This window comes from Pituophis catenifer, unplaced genomic scaffold, assembly GCF_029215685.1.
Source record: "Pituophis catenifer annectens isolate HBS135680 unplaced genomic scaffold, rPitCat1.0.hap2 SCAF_2, whole genome shotgun sequence".
Lineage (NCBI taxonomy): Eukaryota > Metazoa > Chordata > Lepidosauria > Squamata > Colubridae > Pituophis > Pituophis catenifer.
The window spans coordinates 126099532-126119643 of NW_027256882.1; the positions used below are offsets into that span (position 1 = coordinate 126099532).

A 20112-nucleotide genomic window follows, 5' to 3' on the forward strand; every position below is an offset into this window, starting at 1 on the left:
AGAAGGGCGGCATATAAATCAAATTAAAAAAAAATGGTTCTGATACATGACTTATGGCTTAAAATATACAGACATATTCAATATATCATAGTTAGTGCATATTTTAAATGAACTCATTCCTGAAACCTCTCAATTCATCTAGTTTTTTGTTTTTTTTTTAAATTTGATTTATATGCCGCCCTTCTCCGAAGACTCAGGGCGGCTTACAATGTGCTCAGCAATAGTCTTCATCCTTTTGTATATTTATACAAAGTCAGCTTATTGCCCCCACAACTGGGTCCTCAATTTACCTACCTTAGAAAGGATGGAAGGCTGAGTCAACCTTGAGCCTTGGCGAGATTCGAACCCTGCAGTAATTGCAGGCAGCTGGTCTTAATAACCAGCTTAATAACAGGGTGCCTTAAACCCCTGTACTACCAAGGCTCTTATAGTTAAATACCATATTTCAGCCTTCCTGGTCTTGGTGCTATTGAAACATGCTATAACTACACACTGTGACTTGGTTGGGGCATATTGAATATTAGTCCAGAATAGTGCTTCAAACACCAGAAACATCTGCTTCTGTTTTTTCCATTAGTTCCAGACCCTTTCATAGGAGCATTGGAAAATGTCTGCAGAAATCCTATGCAAGTTTATTCTGTTGCATGGAATCCTAAAGTAGATCCTGTGCTATACCAAAAGAAAAGTCTGTAAGATTAATTTAGGAATCTGGTTCTTTTTATGTCTCTAAATTAAATCTACTGTCTGAATAGCTCAGCTCTCCTCATCCCTTTGCTTTGCAGAAGGAAGGCAAATAACTTTCCATGTGGCTTGTTCACGTGATTAAAAATATTTGGAAGCAGCATAGTTTTAAAATCCCTGGAGCTATAATGGAAACCACATGCTCAATAAATAAGTCCAGAGGCCCCATGTCTGCTTGGACTAGTTTTCCTTCCAAAAAGAGACTTTCTGAGACAGGATACTGGCAGGATGCGAGAACTCATGTATGTGCTTCCTCCTCGTTTTCCAATCTAGGAGATTCTGCCAGATGAGTCTTCCTTAGCTCTAGCCTTTTCCTAACTGAGTTTGGCATATTTCTCACTTTAAAATGTTTCTGGCTTGAGTGGAAAAGAGTGGCTCTCTCTGGCCAGCTTCTGCTGGACAAAGGATAAGATGAAAGGTGTTTTTTTTTTCTGTTTAAGAGCTTTAAGTTGTGATTTCTTATATCAGGATCAAACTGTTTCTGTTTCACAAACTGGAACATTATTTGTATTTTAATTTACCAGAGATTCAAATACTTGTCTGAAATGCAGATTTTCATTGCAAAACATAGACTGCACTCTTAAACCCATTTCCCCAGAGAGAAGTCGGCTCCTCTGACTGTCTTACTTCTCTGAAAAACACATCTGTGATTATACTGCTGTGTGAACTAGAGGTGTGAAAAGTTTACATGCTACACTAAGCCATACATAATGTACTTTAACTGGCTTTGAATTAGTGAGCACACATGCAGTTAATAAGCCATGGTTTAGATATTTGAGTAGGTTGCCCAACCTGAGGTGATTTATGGCTTCTCAAAATCTTGGTTTAGCTTCCTAAGTTCTCTAAAAGTTGCTGCCAAATGATAATTGTTAAAGTGACAGAAGGGGAGAAACCATTAAATGCATGGAAAAACCATTAAATACCTGGAAAATGGGCATATTAAGTGTATTAAGTAACATTTAATTTTATTACAAAATTAAATTGTATCAACTTTAGTTTTTCTCTTGAGTCATATACTTCTTTCTGGAGTGCAACCCCCAGCCTGCCAGTCAAAGGACAAGAGTAGCTTTCAGTCTTACAGAAGATACCCCTGGTTTAGTATTCTCTTGGTTTCGTATGTAGCAAAAGATCCATTTAATCATGGTTAAACAAGCCATGCCATATATGAACTAGATGTTTGAATTAAAATATTTATGTTTTTAAAATATTTGAGTGGGCATTTTGGAATTTATTTAACTCAGAGCTAACTTAAGCAGGATCCAGATTAATGCCAGACTTTTATGCCCAAAATGGTACATTTGAATCTCCCCAGTTAGCCATTGAAAGATAGGTTTTTAGTTTGCCTCATGACAAGGCTGGCTTTCTTTTGGCTAAAGGTATTGCTCCAGCTGTAAGTTGCTAGCTAGCAGCTTAGACTGTACATATAAGTAGTCAACTCGGGTGAGCATACAAAGGAGAAAAAGAGAAATACAGCCAAGTTTAAAATTATAATAAAAAGGTGGGATGGGAATTTAAATGTATTATATTTTTCCCCTCTGCTTTACCAGATTAGCTCCCCTTGGTTTATGGTGGGCCTGAAGTGGATGATGTGAGAGATGAAGAAATACAAATGTTGATGATGCTTTATGTGATCCTAAAGATAATTTTTTGCAGCACAGATCATTTTAAAATTGGAAGTCATATATAAACACAAACTTACTCTTATGGTAGAGAGCCAGTTGGGTCTAAGTAGTTAAGGCATCAGGCTAGAAATCAAGAGATTGTGAGTTATAGTTCTGCTTTAGACGCAAGCCAGCTGGGTGATCTTGAGGCAGTCATTCTTTCTCAGCCTTAGGGAGGAGACAAGGGCAAACCATTTCTGAAAAACTTTGCCAAGAAAATTGCAGGAATGTGTCAAGACAGTTTCTGAAAATTGAACACAACTGAACATTAAAAAAAAAAAACCCTTTTGCTACCATGTCCACCATTTATAGGCCAGTACAATGACTCTAGGAAATGGATTAGTGATTCTAGATTTTTCTCTGTTTTTAAAATGGAGATAAATCAAGACCTCTTGTAACTTCAAGAACCACTCCCATAGCTTTTACTAAATTGCAATGTTACTTTAAATATCAACATATAGGAGAGATTCAAATATTAATGTTGCACTAATCTAAAAGCTATATTTAGAAAGGACCAAATTGGTTCAAATCTACAGTTCTTTCACTGCCTTATTCAAGCAGAACTAGACACAAATCCCCCATGTTTCTGGGTTTTTCCTGAAGACATTATTATTTTGGAACAAGCTGTTTTACATTCTGTATATTTTAGAATATTTATTATACTTTTGCACCTTGCAATCTTGGTTTTGGTCATTTGGCCCAGGCTAGCTGGGAATGCTAGGATGGCTTATAGTATGATACAATAATATAAGTCATTTGGAAAACACCTTTTTTTCCTATGCCAGAGAAGAAACCATATTTAGTAAAATCACTCTGTACAGGGAAAATCAACTCCTTCTCTGTTTGGAGAACAATGTACATGATCATTCCCTGTGTCCTTTTCCCTATACACACTGGGGCCTCTAGGAGGGATAGGATTTCAAGATAAATTGCTTTGGAGTGGGAGTGTGTCCCCAGCCCACTTTATAGCATCAGCCGGAGGTATTTTGAAAGTTCTTGTGCTGGCCAATAAGAACAGCTCTGGGTTTATTTGTTGAGACTGAATTGCAATAAGATTGAGGAAAACCATCAGAGAATAAGCTTGGATGTATTGATAGTCACTGTACATTAAGGAACTGTCTCCTTCCTAGTCATTCCATTTAACATAATTCAACTTTAGACAGAAAGATCTACAAATTTGGTCTTCATCAAACTGGCAGTTGAACTGAAATATACAAGATATAAAATTCTAGAGAAAAACAGTTTTTTTTATTTTACAAGCATGGGGAGTTTGTTGAATAAATCTCTCTTCTTTCCATGAACAGAAAGCAGCTGGGACTTCCAACCGCCTGAGGAAGAGGATTTATCACAATTGCCACTTCTCAACATTTCCTCCTGCTACTGCCAGCCTCTGTTAGCAGACAACCATATTTTGGAGAAGACGGAGCTGGCTGAGGAACCATTTAACTTGTTAAAACTCTCTCTGTTCTGAACTATACTTAAGTCAGATCGCTTTTCACATTCTTTCTAATCACACCCAGGGACTAGAGTTTGTAGAAAGTTGGGTTGACTCTTTAATTTCATTCTCTTAAGTTTTATTTGGTATATATTATGTCTAGATTAGTTTTATTAGGCATTAAATTATTGCTAATTTAGTTGTCATAAAATATTAATGGATTTGATTTGGATATACAACCCAGTTGAAAAATTACCATATTATGAGCCTTGGTGGTGCAGTGGTTAGAGTGCAGTACTGCAGGCTACTTCTGCTGACTGCCAGTTGCCTGCAATTTGGCAGTTCAAATCTCACCAGGCTCAAGATTGACTCAGCCTTCCATCCTTCCGAAGTCCGTAAAATGAGGACCCAGATTGTTGGGGACAATATGCTGACTCTGTAAACCGCTTAGAGCTGTAAAGTACTGTGAAGCTGTATATAAGTCTAAGTGCCATTGCTATATTATTTGAACATATTTTTCCTCCCATATGGCCAATTCCTGAAAACCACTCAAAGTAAAAAATATCTAGTATCTGTATCTGTATATGTATCCATATGTGTCTGTCTGTCTATGTCTCTATCCGGTGTAGTGGTTAGAAACCAGAAGACTGTGAGTTCTAGTCCCACCTTAGGCATGAAAACTGGCTGGGTGATTTTGGGCCAGTCACTCTTTCTCAGTCCAATGCACTTCACAGGGTTGCTGTTGTGGGGAAGACAGGAGGAAGAAGGAATATTCGGTATGCCTTGACTTACTTATTAAGTAATAAAAGTTGTTAAAAATCTAATAAATCAATATTTCTACAGAGTTTTGACAATTTCATTTTGAATTTATGGGCAAAAATCCAAATGACTGTTACAGTGTAGCCATGTGATCATATTTTTATGTCTTGTCCCTCTGTTTCAGTCACCTAATTGCTAACAAAGCTTAAATACAATAATTCCATGTGTACGTAAGGCAATGGTGTAAAATACTGCCTTTGATACCCATATCAGAAGTTAATTTTAGTGAGGCTGCCAATTATCAGCCAGCCACATGCTTCATGATCACATGAGAATTTGCTGTATGTCTCCCAAAAAAACATACAGAAGTATCTCCTGCTCATTTCCCTACAGTGATACCTCCCTTGATTTCTTGCTATCAACTCTGAACTCTTAAAAGCCAAGCACTCTATAAAACACCAGCTAAAATAAAGTGGGCATTGTGAGCTGAGAACAAAGTGCCTACTCAGATCTTCGAAACAAGCTGCATTTATCTGCATGCCATTAAAGGCCTAGAATTTTTTCCCCTTTAGAATGTCAATTACCAGAATATTTCAAGGCAAAATATGAATTCAGATCAGCAAAAGAAGGAGGCAAGAATCAGCTTTTCAGGTACATAGTAAAAAAAAAAAAATCAGCACAAATTCATTATTTAGACAAGATTCAATTAATCAAACCTCATTTTTTTCCTCTCCTTTGAATAACTTATGCCTTAGGGAAATTCTGATTAATTATTTGCTTAAGTAACAATGAGATGGCTTAATTTGTCTTGGCACATGCATTACTTTTCATTTCTCTCTTGTAAGTTAAACTAAAGTTTGGAAACCCTGTGCTCTCCAGTCTAATGAATGAAATATATAATCAGAAAGGGCATGAGAGGGCTTCACGAATAAATAAATAAAAACAGAATTCCCATGAAGTATCGAAAGGAAGCCCAATTGGCTTTCAAATGGAATTAATTGCATTGGTGATACCTTGATCAGATGACACCCAATCTGGTTCTCAATGTAGTTATTAAGAATTGTCAGTGGATTCAAGAGGAGTTCCTTAGGCAGTCCACATGGCACTGCAGCTTTTACTTGTACAAAGATTTTCTATCTGATAGGCATACGTGTGTGTGTGTGTGTGTGTGTGTGTGTGTGTGTGTGTGTAAAATAGAGCTGGGGATGTGTGGGGGCAGGGGGGTGCAGCGTGCTCCCCCCCAAGGCTCATTTTTGGTCCCAGGAGGCTTCAGGGAGGTCTGCTAGGCCCAAAACAGGACACGGGGGGTCGTGCGTGCATCCGTGGGGGGAGCATGGGGGTTGTGCACGCATGTGCAGGGGGTGGGGGACTGCAGGCGGGTCGCATGCGCAGGGGCGCGGGGGGCATTGCATTATGGGTGTGGGCACACACACGCTGTCCCGTGTTCACGCGTGTTGTCGGCACCTGAGGAAAAAACGGTTAGCCATCACTGGACTATGCCATCTCAGAATCACTCATGCCCTGGTCACCACTTAGAATAGATGAATTGTTGCAATACCCTCTGCATGAGGCTGCACTTCAAGAGTGTCCAGAAGCTTTAGCTGGTGCAAAATACAGCAACACAGGTAGTTATGTGTGCCCCTAGAATGGCACATATCATACCTTTGCTCCGTGAGCTGCATTGGTTGCTAGTTTGCTCCTGAGTCCAATTCAAGGTGCTGGTTTTGATCTTCAAAACTCTTCATGGCATGTGGTGGATTATTTGATGGACCACCTTTGCCTGATTATATTTGCCCATGCAGTGGTGGGTTGCTACCGGTTTGCACCGGATCGGACAAACCGGTAGCGGTGGCGACGGGAGGCTCCACCCACCCAGACGCTTCTGCGCATGTGCAGAAGTGCAGTGCGCATGCGAACTGGTAGCAACAGCATTTGGAACCCGCCACTGTACCCGTCCCATCATTTCCGGCAACGGATCTATGCTGTGGGTGCTGTGGGTGTTTCATTTAAAGGGACCCAGAAGATCGGTCTTTTCCATTGGCACCTGCCTTATGGAACATCATCCCCTCCAAAGTGCAATTGTCCATCTTTGTTATCCTTCCGTAAGGCCCTCAAAACATGGCTGTATCAGCAGGCTTGGAGATCTCACAGTGGTCTAATAAGATGGCTGCATTGTTTTTAACATCTATTTTTCTCTACTGCCTTGCTTTTAATATGTATAGGGATCTTTAACTAAACTTGTTTCAATATTTCGATTTTATGATTTTTATCATGCCACCACCAAGTGTCACTTTTCTGTGAGATCCATGGCAATACAAATATGACGTATAAATAAATATGGGAGAGTCACAGTCAGTCAACCACTTGTTCAAGAATTCCTCCAAAATGCTTAAACAGAGTGTAAAAAAGAAACACAAATCCAGAAAAATAAAACCCATATATTAAAGAAGGCACAGCATTCGAAGTCCAGAGTTTGGTGGTTGTTTCAAATGTGGGAAACACAGTAGTAGGATTTAAAAAGTTTCTAAAGAGGGTCTCTTTAATACTTTTAACTAAGCTGTCTTTGAACAGAGGAGGGAAACCAACTGTAGGGTTTCCATTATCTTTCCCACTGAATCCCCAGATACGATACTGCACTATAGGGTCTTCCCCCTCGCGTTGGTATTTGAGTGACAGCTGCCAGGGATATTACGAACCCGACCCCTATCTATCGCTTTTGATAGTTCACGTGCCTTTTCCGTCGTGCGGGGGAGGGGGAAGAGTCCTCAAAAAGCCACACCCTCGCGGAGTAATGCTTCGCTCTCTCTCCCCCCCCCCCCTTAAGTTCTGCGTGCTTGCTGTGTTCCTTGCTGGGGGATAAAGATAGAGGCGCTGCCCCTTTAAATAGTTCAGGGTGTTCTCTCTCAGGCCACCATGACATATCTGGGCGTTGGAACGGGGGCCGAATAAACCGAGTAAGCACGAGATCTGCGCTAGCAGTAAAGGGATTGCAAACAGCTGGGGCTTGTCCCATTCGCTGATATACACCGGAGTGGTTTGCGACGGCTTTGGCTAGGCGGGACTCGGTTCCTGGAGTTTAAACCACCGGGTCCTCTTGTTTGAGGGAATACTGCTGCAAAGGAAGCGCGCGGTTTTTCAGCCTTGGTAAGTCAACACACGGCGAGGACGGGAGTTATTATTATCTTCACTCAACTTTTCTACAGGTTCGCCTCTCGGGAGTCGAAGTTTTTCGGGAACATCACACGAGCCTGTTTTTTTTTTTTTAATCGAAATCAGTCGCTCAAGGGTCGACCGCTTCGTTTATTTGGGACGGGGGTGTGGGGGGGGGGGCAGCAGAGAAACTCGCTGGACAGTTATCAATGGGTTAGTCCCGCCCCGTTTCTATACAGTACCAGCGCTGTGCGAAAGGCTTCGAGAGAGAGAAAGAGAAGGCTCTGCACGAAGAAATTAGTCGCAGGCGGACAATTTCGTAGGAGACCTTGCGAGGAGGGAGGCGCACCCCTCGCAGGCCTCCCGGTTCTGGGCCAGGGAGAAGCCAAAAGGTGGGAGGGGAAGAGAGCGGTTTGAAAGCCTTGGGGCTGGTGGAGGGAGGCATCATTCACGATACGGGACCGACGGCTATCACCTGTGGGACGAGGGAAGTAATAAGGTTTCCCTCTAAGGGAGTACTGTGCCCCCCATCTGGCGCTCTCTCTCTCTCTCTCTCTCTCTCTGTGTGTGTGTGTGTGTGTGTGAAGCGAATGTGTCAAGTAGGCGCACTATAGGTAACCAACGCCGTTGGGAGACGTGGTGTGGTACGTGTTCTCTGCAATCCTTGGCGCCTCTGTGCTCCTAAATAACTCCCCACCAACCTCAGAGAAAGCCCTCTTTGCGCATCCTTCCGAAGGCTTCTTATGATTCCCCTCCAGATTTCTCTCGGCGGCGAGGATAATGGAAAGCAGAGGGTGGGGGCCCTGGCAGGGGTGCTGCTCTCTTTTTAACGGGGCGAGGGAGAGTCGCTTTCGTGGGACCAGGTGTGGGAAAGGGAAGGGAGTTTGCCGGGATTGAAATGAGGAATATCCGTCCTGGAAAGCTGGCACCTGCCCCTGATGAGGCGCGCGACCTATACCTGGCTCGCCTCTTTTTTCGCGCTCTCCCGAATGAAGGCTCATTTCTAGGGCCCATAAAAAAGGGAGTTGGTTGGGAGTTGCAAGAGAAAGGCAAGTTTTGTGGGAGAGGTATTTCTCCTCCGCTCGGTTGTAGGCGCCGCAAGCCCCTGCAATAAAGAAGGGCCCCGTTATCTCATCCCCTTCTCCTCGGGGAAAGTATTTATAGCTGGGGCACGGCCAGCCTGCCGTCGGCGTGTTACACATACACAGAACGCTAGGCGCCCCGCCGTGAGTGGGGCGTTTTTCCTGTTGAAGGGCGACACGTTTTTGAGTTCCCGCCCCTCGTCTTCGGCGAGAAAAAACGCGGGCAGCCGCTTTCTCGGACTTTCCTCTTTTGGGGCGCCTTTCTCTCCCCTCCCACCACCAGTGATAGGGAGCGAGCGGCAGAAAAACACCTGGCAGAAATTAAAACGAATTGCAGCGGAGTAAGTAGGCCGCTTCATTTCCAACTCAATTCTTCTGATGGGACAGGGAACTCCATTCTGGGTGGGGGTGTCTGTTCTAAATCGCCCTCCTTAGTACCCCGAAGACTCCCGGCACTTTTATTGTAGGGGTACAATATAGGGATATGGCAAATCCACGTCTGCTATTATTATTCCTCCCTCCCTTCCCTGCATCTTAAGCGGGCTAAATTGCGCATTCATTGGGAGGAGCGTGAAGGGGGGGGCGGGTGTGGAACGGGAGAGACCCTCTTCAGCTTGACTGGACCTCTGGTTCGGGATTTTTGGTTCTGGTTCGGGATTTTTTCAGATCTTAATATAAAGCTTCAGTTCCCGTTTTGAAAACTAGCCGCTCTAAATCATGCCGGCCCTTGATATAATTAGAAACGGGTTGAAATATTTTAGCACGTAAATCTCTCCGCCCCCACCTCCTACCCCCATTTCCCTCTGCCTGGAATTTAGTTCCTCCCTGCAGTCCATTGGTAGACTGAAGTGTGTGTGTGTGTGTGTGTGTGTGTGTGTGTGTGTGTGTATGGTGGTATGGTAGTGGTTTCCCATTTTCCTAGTTTGTAATTAAATACACGGAGAGGTTTTTCCCACCTAGATTAAGGTCATCAGGTTCCCCATTTTCTTTGCTGCGTTAGCAACACCCCGCTCAGTTGTCACTTTTTTTTTTTAAACTTTCAGGGTTTTATCTGTTTCTCCCTCCCTCGTTTTATCCTGTCCAATACTATATAAGCTTGAAAAATCTCTTTCTCCACCCTCCCCCCCATAATTGTCCGGTTTATTTTATTATCTATAGCTGGGCTGTGAATTTGAGGGATTGGCGGTTTATTGGTTTGCAGATGCCGATGATTCAAAAAAGAGTGGTGACTTTGTGGCATAACTGTTTCCATTCCCCGCCTCCTAAACTACCTCAGCCAGTCTCCGAGGTCTAGTCCAAGCATGGCACTGTTTTCCTACTTTTAGACATTTAACACGATTCAAGTTGCACCCTCAGAAAAGAGATTTTTGTCTGCCGTCTCTCTTCGGAGGAGAGCTCTCCTGTAGGCTGGAGGGAAACTTTGAGGAATGTTATGGCATTTAGACTCAGTACGCCAGGCATAAACATAACTTTTCCAAAGTGGAGGAAAGAAAAAAGGGAATCTGATTGGGGAAGAAAAGTTATTCAAGATGTGTATTTTATGGATTGTTTGGTAGAGAATGCAACATCCTTTTTCTTGCAGTTTCTGCAACTGTTAAGGTAGTTACCATGTGGTTGCAGTGAAAGTACCCAAACCCTGTCCCTCCCCAAATTCAAATGATTTCAAATCTTAGCCTTTACTTCTCCAAACAATCACATTCAGACACACAAAATTATGTTTTATACTTAAAACCCCTAGTTAAGAATTGGAAACTCTCCCACTTTCATGCATATTCTTAGCTTCATTCTGCATAAAACAAAAACACATTTGGTGAATTTCTTTAAGTGATCATAAACCAAGCCTTAAAACATTGCTATGTTCTGTCTCAGAGGCACCCTCTGCTGTTCATTTCTTAAATTCAGGTTTGCCTAACCTCATCCATGAGTAAACATTTTCACCTCTGCTTAAAAGGTATTTTCCCCCTTTCCAGATCTACTGAACACTTTTGCCAAAATGCTCCTTTTGTTGTTGGGAATCATTGTGCTCCATATCTCGGTGCTTGTTCTTCTCTTCGTTTCTACAATTGTCAGTGTAAGTAAACTATCCTGCCTGTTTTTATTGCCTGCACCTAGTGCTCCATTGTGCAATTAAATCATTGCTTCCTTATGAAATATATCAGCTCCATCTATTAAAATAGTTTTAAACTTACCTTTTTATTATTTTAAATTTTTAATGTAAAATTATAATGCAAACACAACAAGAGTCATTGGTATTCTCATAACTTTTGCTATACTAACTATAGTATTTACAGGTATCAGAGAATATATTAGCCTTTGGGGGAATCTGTTAGCTAAATAAAATAGAAACCAAAATTTTAAGCATAAAGGCCTATTAAATGTGAGTCGGTCTCTGCACTGGGAATGGTTAAGGAAAAATTTCCTCTTACTGAGTAACCACAGAAAAATTTCCAGACTATTGAAAGTGGCTAACAGCCACAATTTTATGTTTTTTTAAAGGGATAGGAACTAGTGGCCTTCCAAATGTTACTGAATGACAATTTCCAGCAGTTCCAGTTTCCATGGCTGATGTGAAATATGCTGGGATAGTTGTTGAGCAACATCTGGAGGAACTGTAGATTTTCTAGTCCTGGCACTGCAGATTGCCAGGTCTCCAAGATAGCTGATTGTATTAGCTGCCATGTGTTTTATTGGTATTCTGTTCCAGAACCATTCTTGGTGCTCTGTGATTGGGAAAAGAAGGTTGAAGTGAATAAAACTTCCTCCTGTGAAATTTGGCAAAGATTTTAAAAGAATGAGATACTTGACTTTGTTTTTTGCCTTTTTTTGAAGGCTGTTTGTAATGCAGCCGAAGGAATCAAAGCATGAATAAAGGTCTTTCTCCTTTCAGTCAATGTAAAGAAGGAATATGTATTTCTACACTCACTGTTGGAAAGAAGCCTTTGCCGAGGCATAGATCAGAGGGTCTTTTTAATTGCTTTCATTCCTTAAGCAATCTTGATTGGCTTAACTTCCTTAACGTGGAAGATAACATTTAAGTCCTACCCCCTTCCAAACTGTTCATCTCTGAATAAACCACTCCTTCTTTTTCAGCAATGGCTCGTTGGGAACGGACACAGGGCAGACCTTTGGCTGAACTGCACCATTCCTGTGTCTCCATTTCGTTGCACATCATCATCCACAAATGGTGAGATTTTTGATGGGCGTGGCTTTCTTTTAAAATAGTCTCTTTCATCTCTTTTTTTTACTCCAATATTATCTTTGAAACAGCGTGACCTGCTAATCCTGGAAGCAGTTTAGACAGGATTTCACGATGTATACCCACTTTTCTCACTGCCAACTATCTGCTGCTTGCATGTGTACCCTGTTTCCCCAATTTCTTACCAGACTTTTAGACAACCCTGGCTCATTAATACTATCTAGATACTTAGCTCCATTTCTGAATGAATATATAATTTGCATTGTTTCTTCCCATTTTGTACTAAATTGACTGTCAGATGTCTATTAAGAAAATGGGTGCTACTCGTATGTGCTTGGTTTGTCCATCAAATAAAGCATTCTGCATGAAGTGAGTGGTTAATCTAGTAATGATTGATTCTTAATACTTTTTGTGTAGAATATTGACTCTGTCCTGCTTCCTTAATCTAGCCACAAAATTGGATATTTCTTTAACCTTTGGAATATGCAATAATGAATCGATACCGTAACACCTGTATATACACCCAGCCTAAATATTATCTTCTGTTATGCTAAACCATGGTTTTTAATCTATGAACAGATATTTATAGGCAGAGATATTCCAAAGACAGTGGTGTTATATACATGAATACATGTTAGGGTCACTAAGGCTGCAATCCTATGCTTGCTTATTTAAAGGTAAATTCCACTGCAGAAATTGGGACTTTTGAATAAATGTGTAAGATGTACTGTAGACATGTGTAATAATGATAAAACTGGGCCCACATTAAGGGAAATCATGAAATACATGAATGAGTTTTCTTCCAGGTTGGTCTTTGACTGTTTGATTAAATCTTTGTTAAAATCCCTGTATATAGTTTGTTAATATCTGTTGCTGCTGATTATGGATTCCCTTCTGCTGTCACCAGCCTCAGTATTTTGGTTATAGGTCCTTGTCAAGCCATTTAGTTGCCTTTTATTTTGAAAATTCATCTTCTGTGTAGCTAGGAAGTCCTTTGATTTTGTCTTATTTGGGTTTTCCCATTTTGCTTCCCAATCAAGAGCATGGCTTATTTTCCATAAGACCCTGTGATGAGTTTTCTAAGGGTGTTTGAAAGGGCATTGTGGACCATTGAATTAAGTAGACATGGTTTTGGCCAACACACTCTTTGAGTGTTGTAACTTGCAACTGTGTGATATGGGATAACCAATCAGAATAGAGCTGGAAGGGACTTTTGATGTCTTCTAGTCCAACCCCCGCTCAACCAGGAGATCCTATTTTGGACAATCTCTTCTTAAAACCCTCCAGTAATGAAGTACCTACAACTTCTGAAGGCAAGCTGTTCCACTGGTTAATTGTTCTCACTGTTAGGAAGTTTCTCCTTAATTCCAGGTTGCTTCTCCCCTTGATTAGTTTCCATCCATTGTTTCTTATTCTGCCCTCTGGTGCTCTGAAAAATAAGTTGACCCCCTCCTCTTTGTGGCAACCTCTCAAACACTGGAATAGTCCTATCATGTTCTCCCTAGTCCTTCTTTTCTTTAGACTAGCCAAACCCAAATCCTGCAACTGTTCTTCATATGTTTTTGTCTCCAGGTCTTTAATCATCTTAGTTGCTCTTCTTTGCACTTTGTCCAAACTCTCAACATCTTTTTTGTAATGTGGTGACCAAAACTGGATGCAGTATTCCAGGCTTTATAAAGTGGTACTAATACTTCACATGATTTTGATTCTATGCCTCTGTTTATATAACCAGGGATTGTATTAGCTTCTTTGGCTGCTGCCACATATTGCTGGCTCATATTTACTGATAAGTGATCATCTACTAGCACTCCAAGGTCCATCTCATAGTTATTGTTTTTGAACCAGGTTTCATCTAATATGTACTTGTACCTTTGGTTTTTCTTGCCTAAGTGTAAAAGTTCTTTTCTGCACATTAATGCATTAATTACATAAAATAAAAGCATTCTTACATTCCCACCCACCCCCCATCCCAATAGCATTTTAAACCTAGGGAATGAAGGGTTATTATGGTAACAGCTTTTCTCATAAAAGGAAATAACACTCCAATCTGAATCTTTTAATTTGCTGTCTACAGATAATTCATTGGCTATAGGTGGTTATTCTCCCAACAGCTATATACTCTATCCAGCATCGGTTTTTGTACAATATTTCTTGGCCACTATGCTACTCAGTTGGTAATATTGTTTCAGTATTTCTCAATTAGGATATTCTTTCAGTTTCCTCTCAAGGAGCATCAGAATCTTTGTTGCAAATTTAATGTGAGCCTGAGTTATTTGAATCTCCGAATTGTTGCTTTAGGTAGATGCTTTTTGTTTTTTATTTTATTCAGAGAAGCTGCAGCCAAAGTTACCACCACTGGGAGGGAGGAGTAGGAGGAACGCTTATATTTTTTTGATGTTCTTTTTTCCTAATTGGAAAAACTGTCTTCTCAATTACACAACCCCAAGAGGAAAGGAAATAAATACTTCTAAGTCTCCCCCATAGGATAAGTAGACTTTTTGATGCTAAAGAGGAAAAGCAACTCCCCCCCCCAATTACAATCACCAAGTGTAGATTGATATTTCTTGCAACTTTTTTTTTTTTAAATAATCCCTCTGGGACAATATTCAGGGAGATGAATTGTAAGTAGTTTGATATCTATGCTAGTTTGTTCTCAGTTCAAAAGAAATACTAAATTGCAACAATATACTGGAATGAAACCATAATGTTTCCTTCCTTTGAAAATGCAGGAACTTTCTTTACATTTTAAAACACTGAGCCTGTGAAAATATTTGGAAATGAATTAATTATTTTGAATGTATCCTGTGGTTATTATTTTTGCGGTTCCTGAAACTCCAAGTCATGCAAGCAGGAATAATGGAAATTGCTACAACTTTGGTTACTTTTAGTACATTTTAACAGGAGCTGGAGACATCAGATAAGTTCTTTCCTAGCCAATCAGAGCAATTGTGAGGGATCATGTGACTTTAGTTCTAAATTGTGGAAGTTGAAATATATTAGAATTTCTTTCTGAGATCACTAGCCTAGAATCCCTTTAATATGATACTAGACATCAAAAAAACAAAAGCTTAATATTGGATATTAAAAACAGCTGGACTATGAAAGAGATATAAAATTGCAGACAAAATAGTGGTGGTCCACCTTTTGCTTCTATTTCAGTTTGCCCTAGTCTTTTGCCCACTTACTGAACTGGGCTAGAATTATGAGATAAATGCAAGAAAGGAGTTCAAGAAGCATTTGTAGCTTGGACATGGATTCCCACATGTAGGAGAATTCAGACAAGCTCTTAGAATAAAGTGTTTCGGAATTGTGATAATTCTCAGCAGAAAACTATGCAGCATCTTGCAGCAAAGTAATGTTCACGTTTAATAGCCTCCCCCAGCTTGTTGTATTGGACTTCAGTTCAATAGTGCTCCCACAATATGGACATTGATCTTGTTGGCTGCTTATTCCGAGAAGAGCTGATCTGATGCATCATTAGAATGCAGCAATGGAGAAAGCTGCTGTGTAGGACAATAATTTAGTATTTAACAATGATACAGTGGGGCAAAACAACATTTTTTAATGTCCCCATTAACTGAGTCCCATTGTCAAGGGCAGCATCTCTTTCTAAATCCTTGGATCCATAGTAGTGAATGTCAGCATGAGCATATTGAATTGGCGGATTACTCTGCTCAGTCTATTTTTTTTAATTGCAGGCCCACACAGGTAAAATGAATAGCTGATAGGCTGTCTAATGCTTTCGACTCAGTGGTTCAGAATATGCAGGCCTACAAACACAGCATCTGTTTCCAACTCATTCAGATAGCCCGATTCAATGAGTTGTAGACAACTGGCAAGTGTGTGTTTCTACATATTCCAAATTATTTATTCCATAATCAATATTTTGTCTGGTAAGGTTGGGATATTCTGTAATGTTCCCAGTTCAGCTTCAATGTTCACTGAAAGCAGCAGTGATCAGTGCTCCTCTCAGGAGTGAATGGAAAAGATATCTGTTATCCCCTAATAGTAGGAGATGAGTATGCAAGTACCTGGACACATCTGTGTAACAGTGTAGTGGTTTTACATGCTAAATCTGAAAGTTTCTAATCAGCATTCATTTTTGTGCATCTTAAATGTATGAGGACTATGGATTTTGAAGTCATTGGTATAGTGGGCACCTTTTATTTTCAAATAAAACCTATTTACAGTATATTAAATGAGCCCTCCAACCTATTTATATTTAACGAGCCCTCCAAATTGAGGGGAGGGGTAATACTGTTTGCACAGCTGAGAAAGATGAAATAATGTTTTGCTCTTAGTAACAGAAACCTACACAAGGGAGAATATTCAATATTTTGCAAATGTGCAGGATATATCCCAAAGGACAACCACCAGGAAATATTTGCATTTTTAATTTGGATACTTGTATTGTTTACCTCGGGATAGAATGGATTGAGACAAGAAAGGGGGAGCCATATGCAATGCCATGTTCTTACAACCCCTTCTTTTGGCTCCTGTGCCTCCTCCCAATACACTCACTGCCAAACCTTACATACCAAGAATGGGAAACTTGTGTGGTTCCATATGTTGCTGAACTAAAGTCTTTATATCTTTCCCTATTGGTTTGGGGCTGCTGGGAGATGTAGCTGAGCAACATATTTTCTACATCTAGGCAAACACATACCAAGGTAGTCCATCCAGACCTTCTTTGTTATAGGCCTCCTTATCCTTATTCTGAATATAAATTATGTTCTATGTTCCTAGCTGACATCAGGTAATAGATATTCCTACCTGAAAATTTCTATTTCTTCTATGGATCTGTAAAGAAAGATTTTATGCATTGTAAATGGATGCCATGATTAATCCTTTAGATGTCCTCAATTATAGAAGTTTGCTTCTAGTTTTTGAAGAGAAGCTGTCCAATGGCTATAGCCGTGTATGTAGTTCAGTTTTGAAACTTTGAAATTTCTTTGGGTTCTTTTCTGTAAGCCTTCATGCAGTAGACCTGGTCACTCAGATTTTTGCTGAAAAACTAAGGACTGTATCTTCGATAGCCTTATCTGCTTTTCAAATAAAATGCTAATTTTTAATTTTATTTGCTGCAATCAAAAATCAAACCTTTTAAAGCCATTGTCTGTGTTTACAGGGGTAGAAAGGGAATGAAGTATCTTTTTAAAAATTACCCTTACTTGTAAAATTCATACAGTTGAATTGGGTGCTGATGCTGTTCAATAGCTCCGTAAATATTAATACCACCAGTGAATAATGTCATTGCGAGGTACAGGAAGTGTGTCACCATACTTTCCCCAACTACATCTTATTTTAATTGGCAAGGTTTGCTCAGGAGCTTAGTAGAATGATGTGGGAGGGTACATGCATGCATGTGCCTTTAGTCAGTATTGACTTCTGGTGACTGCTTGGATTAGGCTCTGCAGTTTTCTTGGCAAGATTTTTCAGTGGTTTGTCATGTTGCCTCCTACTCAGGGCTGAGAGAACGACTAGCCCCAAATCTCCCAGGCTTTGAGCCTAAGTCAGGGCTAGAGTTCCATTTTCTACCTGTTTTAATCTTTAGTGTCTTAACTACTACCGCAAGCTAGCTCTAGAATTAATATCTTTGCAGATATATGCCTGCTTGAATTACTAGCCATATAACAGAGTATATGATTAATACCTGCTTTATGTTTACCTAGCATAATTCACCAATTTTCCTCTTAAATAATGCTGTTTTCTTTTTTCTTTTTGGTACAAATGGAGTGTTTGATTGTGGCCATCCTTCTTAGAAATGATGGCTCTCAAAGATGGTGAAAGAATTTAAGGTAACAGTGCAGTTTGCCAGAGCAGTATATGTAATATAAATTCTAAATCTAATTCATATATTCATATTATACTATATGCTCAGTGTTTAAAGAAAACTCTCAAGTTGAGTTCTTTCAAGATATCCAGTTACAGCTCTCAGATTCTCTGCTAGATTTTGCCATCTGCTGAAATGTTTTATTCAGTAACAGTGGCAAAGATGTGGTTATTTCCTGAATAATCAGACACTACAGTAGCATTTATGTATGTTTATTTGTTTATTATTTAGGCACCCATTTTTACATTGGCAAAAAAAAACATATAACTTTTGCATTCAGACTTTTTTTTTTTAACAATGTCATCTAGCAGTATCATCTTGTCTGGAACATGTCTGTTTGATTTCGGTACAAATTCATTCTTCAGTTTAAGTGGTCAGTTATTTGACACCCAAGAGTTGCCTGAGCCACAAGATAGCTGGCAAATAAATAAATTAATAAATAAATTTATTACAATTGTCAGTTCAAATGTTGCACTCATCATAGTTTCAGCTTGCCTTGCCAGGCATTCTTCATTAAGACTTATCTCAGGAATTTAGGACGGTATCCCACTTGTATATCAAAGGATTACTGGTTAGTTTTTCTGTTGAAGCAGCACCATTGAAAGTAGTGGCATAAAGTCAAAGGATGCCTGGAATAATGAGCTCATGGTCAAGGCCAGATACCATTTTTCAGATGACGTATCTTATTTATTTATTTAAAAGATTTTTTTGACTGCCCATCTTTAACAACTCTGAGAAACTCACAACGACTATAAAACCAGTACAGTAACTATAAAAGAATAAAATGGTAAAATGATCACACCAAAACCCTGTGCTTCAATCATCCCCTTAGGATAGCTCACAGCATGCTCCAATTATGCTCATCCCATTCATCCTGTCCCGCCCCGCCCAGCTTAGCTTTTTGGTAAACAGCCAGGTCTTTATGGTCTTCCAAAGGCTAAAATGGTGGGGGACTTCTGAATATCTTGGGGAGGGGATGTTCCATAGGGCAGGAGCAACCAAGGAAAAGGCATGCTTCCAAAGTCCCACTAAGTGACAGGATTTCAGGGAAGAGCTCTGGAGCATGCCTATTTTATCTGATCCAGTGGGACAAGCAGAAATGCAGTCCTGCAAATAACCATGTAGGATTATCCGGTGCCGTGTAGGGATTTAAAGGTGATAACCAGCACCTTGAATTGCATGTGAGAGGAAACTGGGAGCCAGTACAGCTTGCACAATAGAGGTATAACATGGATGAACCTGTGAACACCCAATACTGTGTGTGCTGTTGCATTCAGGACCAGCTGGAACTTCCGAGTAGTCTTCAAAGGCAGCTCCATGTAAAGCGCATTGCAGTAATCCAAAGGGGAAGTAATTAAGGCATGAGTGACCATGAGCAAGGCTTCCTGGTCCAGAAAAGGGTATATTTGGTACACTAGATGAATCTGTGCAAGCCCCACCCCCTCCGCCAACCAGAGTTTCCACTTATCAATCAAGCAGAAGCCATGAATCCAGGAGTACTCCCAAACTGGGTACCAACTCAGTCCAAAAGAATGCAACCCCATCCAGAATCAAAAGATAAAAACTCACCAGACCCCTGGGCGGAACCTAGATCAGCTTCACTTGCGCTGGTGGGCATAGAAAACCACGCCCTATGCCACTGGATGACCATGCCCAGCGGTCTCATGAAGAGGTTAAAGAGGAGTGGGACACGAGTTCTTATGCAACCCACATTGCAGGAGACTAGAGTTCAATCTCTTCTTGCCTACCAACACCAACTAGAGAAAGGAGAACCACCACAAAATGGTGCTTCCCACACTCAACCTCTGGAGCTGGTCCAGGAGGATACAATGGATGGTGATATAGAAACTGTTGAGAGAAGTAGGAGAGTTGCAGTACCCTATCTTGAACCTTTTAAAGCTCATCAGCCAGCATGATCAATTCTCTTTTAGTGCTCTACTCCAGCCTGAACCCAGACTGAAAAGGGTGCAGATAATCCACTTCGTTCAAGGCACTCTGAAGCTGCAAGCCCAAAAAGGAAGGTTGGTGATTGGATCAAAGTTGCCTAATACAACTGGATCCAAGGATGGCCAATATTGAAATGAGTTTTGTCCTTCTGTTCCCCTCCTCTTTTCTCACCATTGCATCCTTGATATACAACAAGGCTTGTTTTTCATGGAATTAAAGTTTTGATATTTGAAAATGTAAAGTCTTATTTCTGAAAGATCTTGAAGTTGCCAATTTTCCTATTGCTTCTATGCATGTAGTAGGAGCCA

General features: G+C 40.5%; 1 protein-coding gene across 2 annotated transcripts in view; it reads left to right on the plus strand.

Annotated features, from left to right (window-relative positions):
- The first annotated feature begins 7623 nt into the window (after window positions 1-7623).
- Window positions 7624-20112, plus strand: part of PMP22 (peripheral myelin protein 22) — a 30148-nt gene continuing 17659 nt past the window's right edge. Inside the window, exons 1-3 of one of the 2 annotated variants that reach the window (XM_070934523.1) lie at window positions 7624-7740; window positions 10799-10899; window positions 11919-12012. In XM_070934523.1, the coding sequence (XP_070790624.1) occupies window positions 10822-10899; window positions 11919-12012 (172 nt within the window). In that variant the 5' untranslated portion in view covers window positions 7624-7740; window positions 10799-10821. Of the gene's footprint in view, window positions 7741-9043; window positions 9170-10798; window positions 10900-11918; window positions 12013-20112 lie in introns of those variants that run through there. The other variant, XM_070934524.1, reaches the window with a different exon arrangement.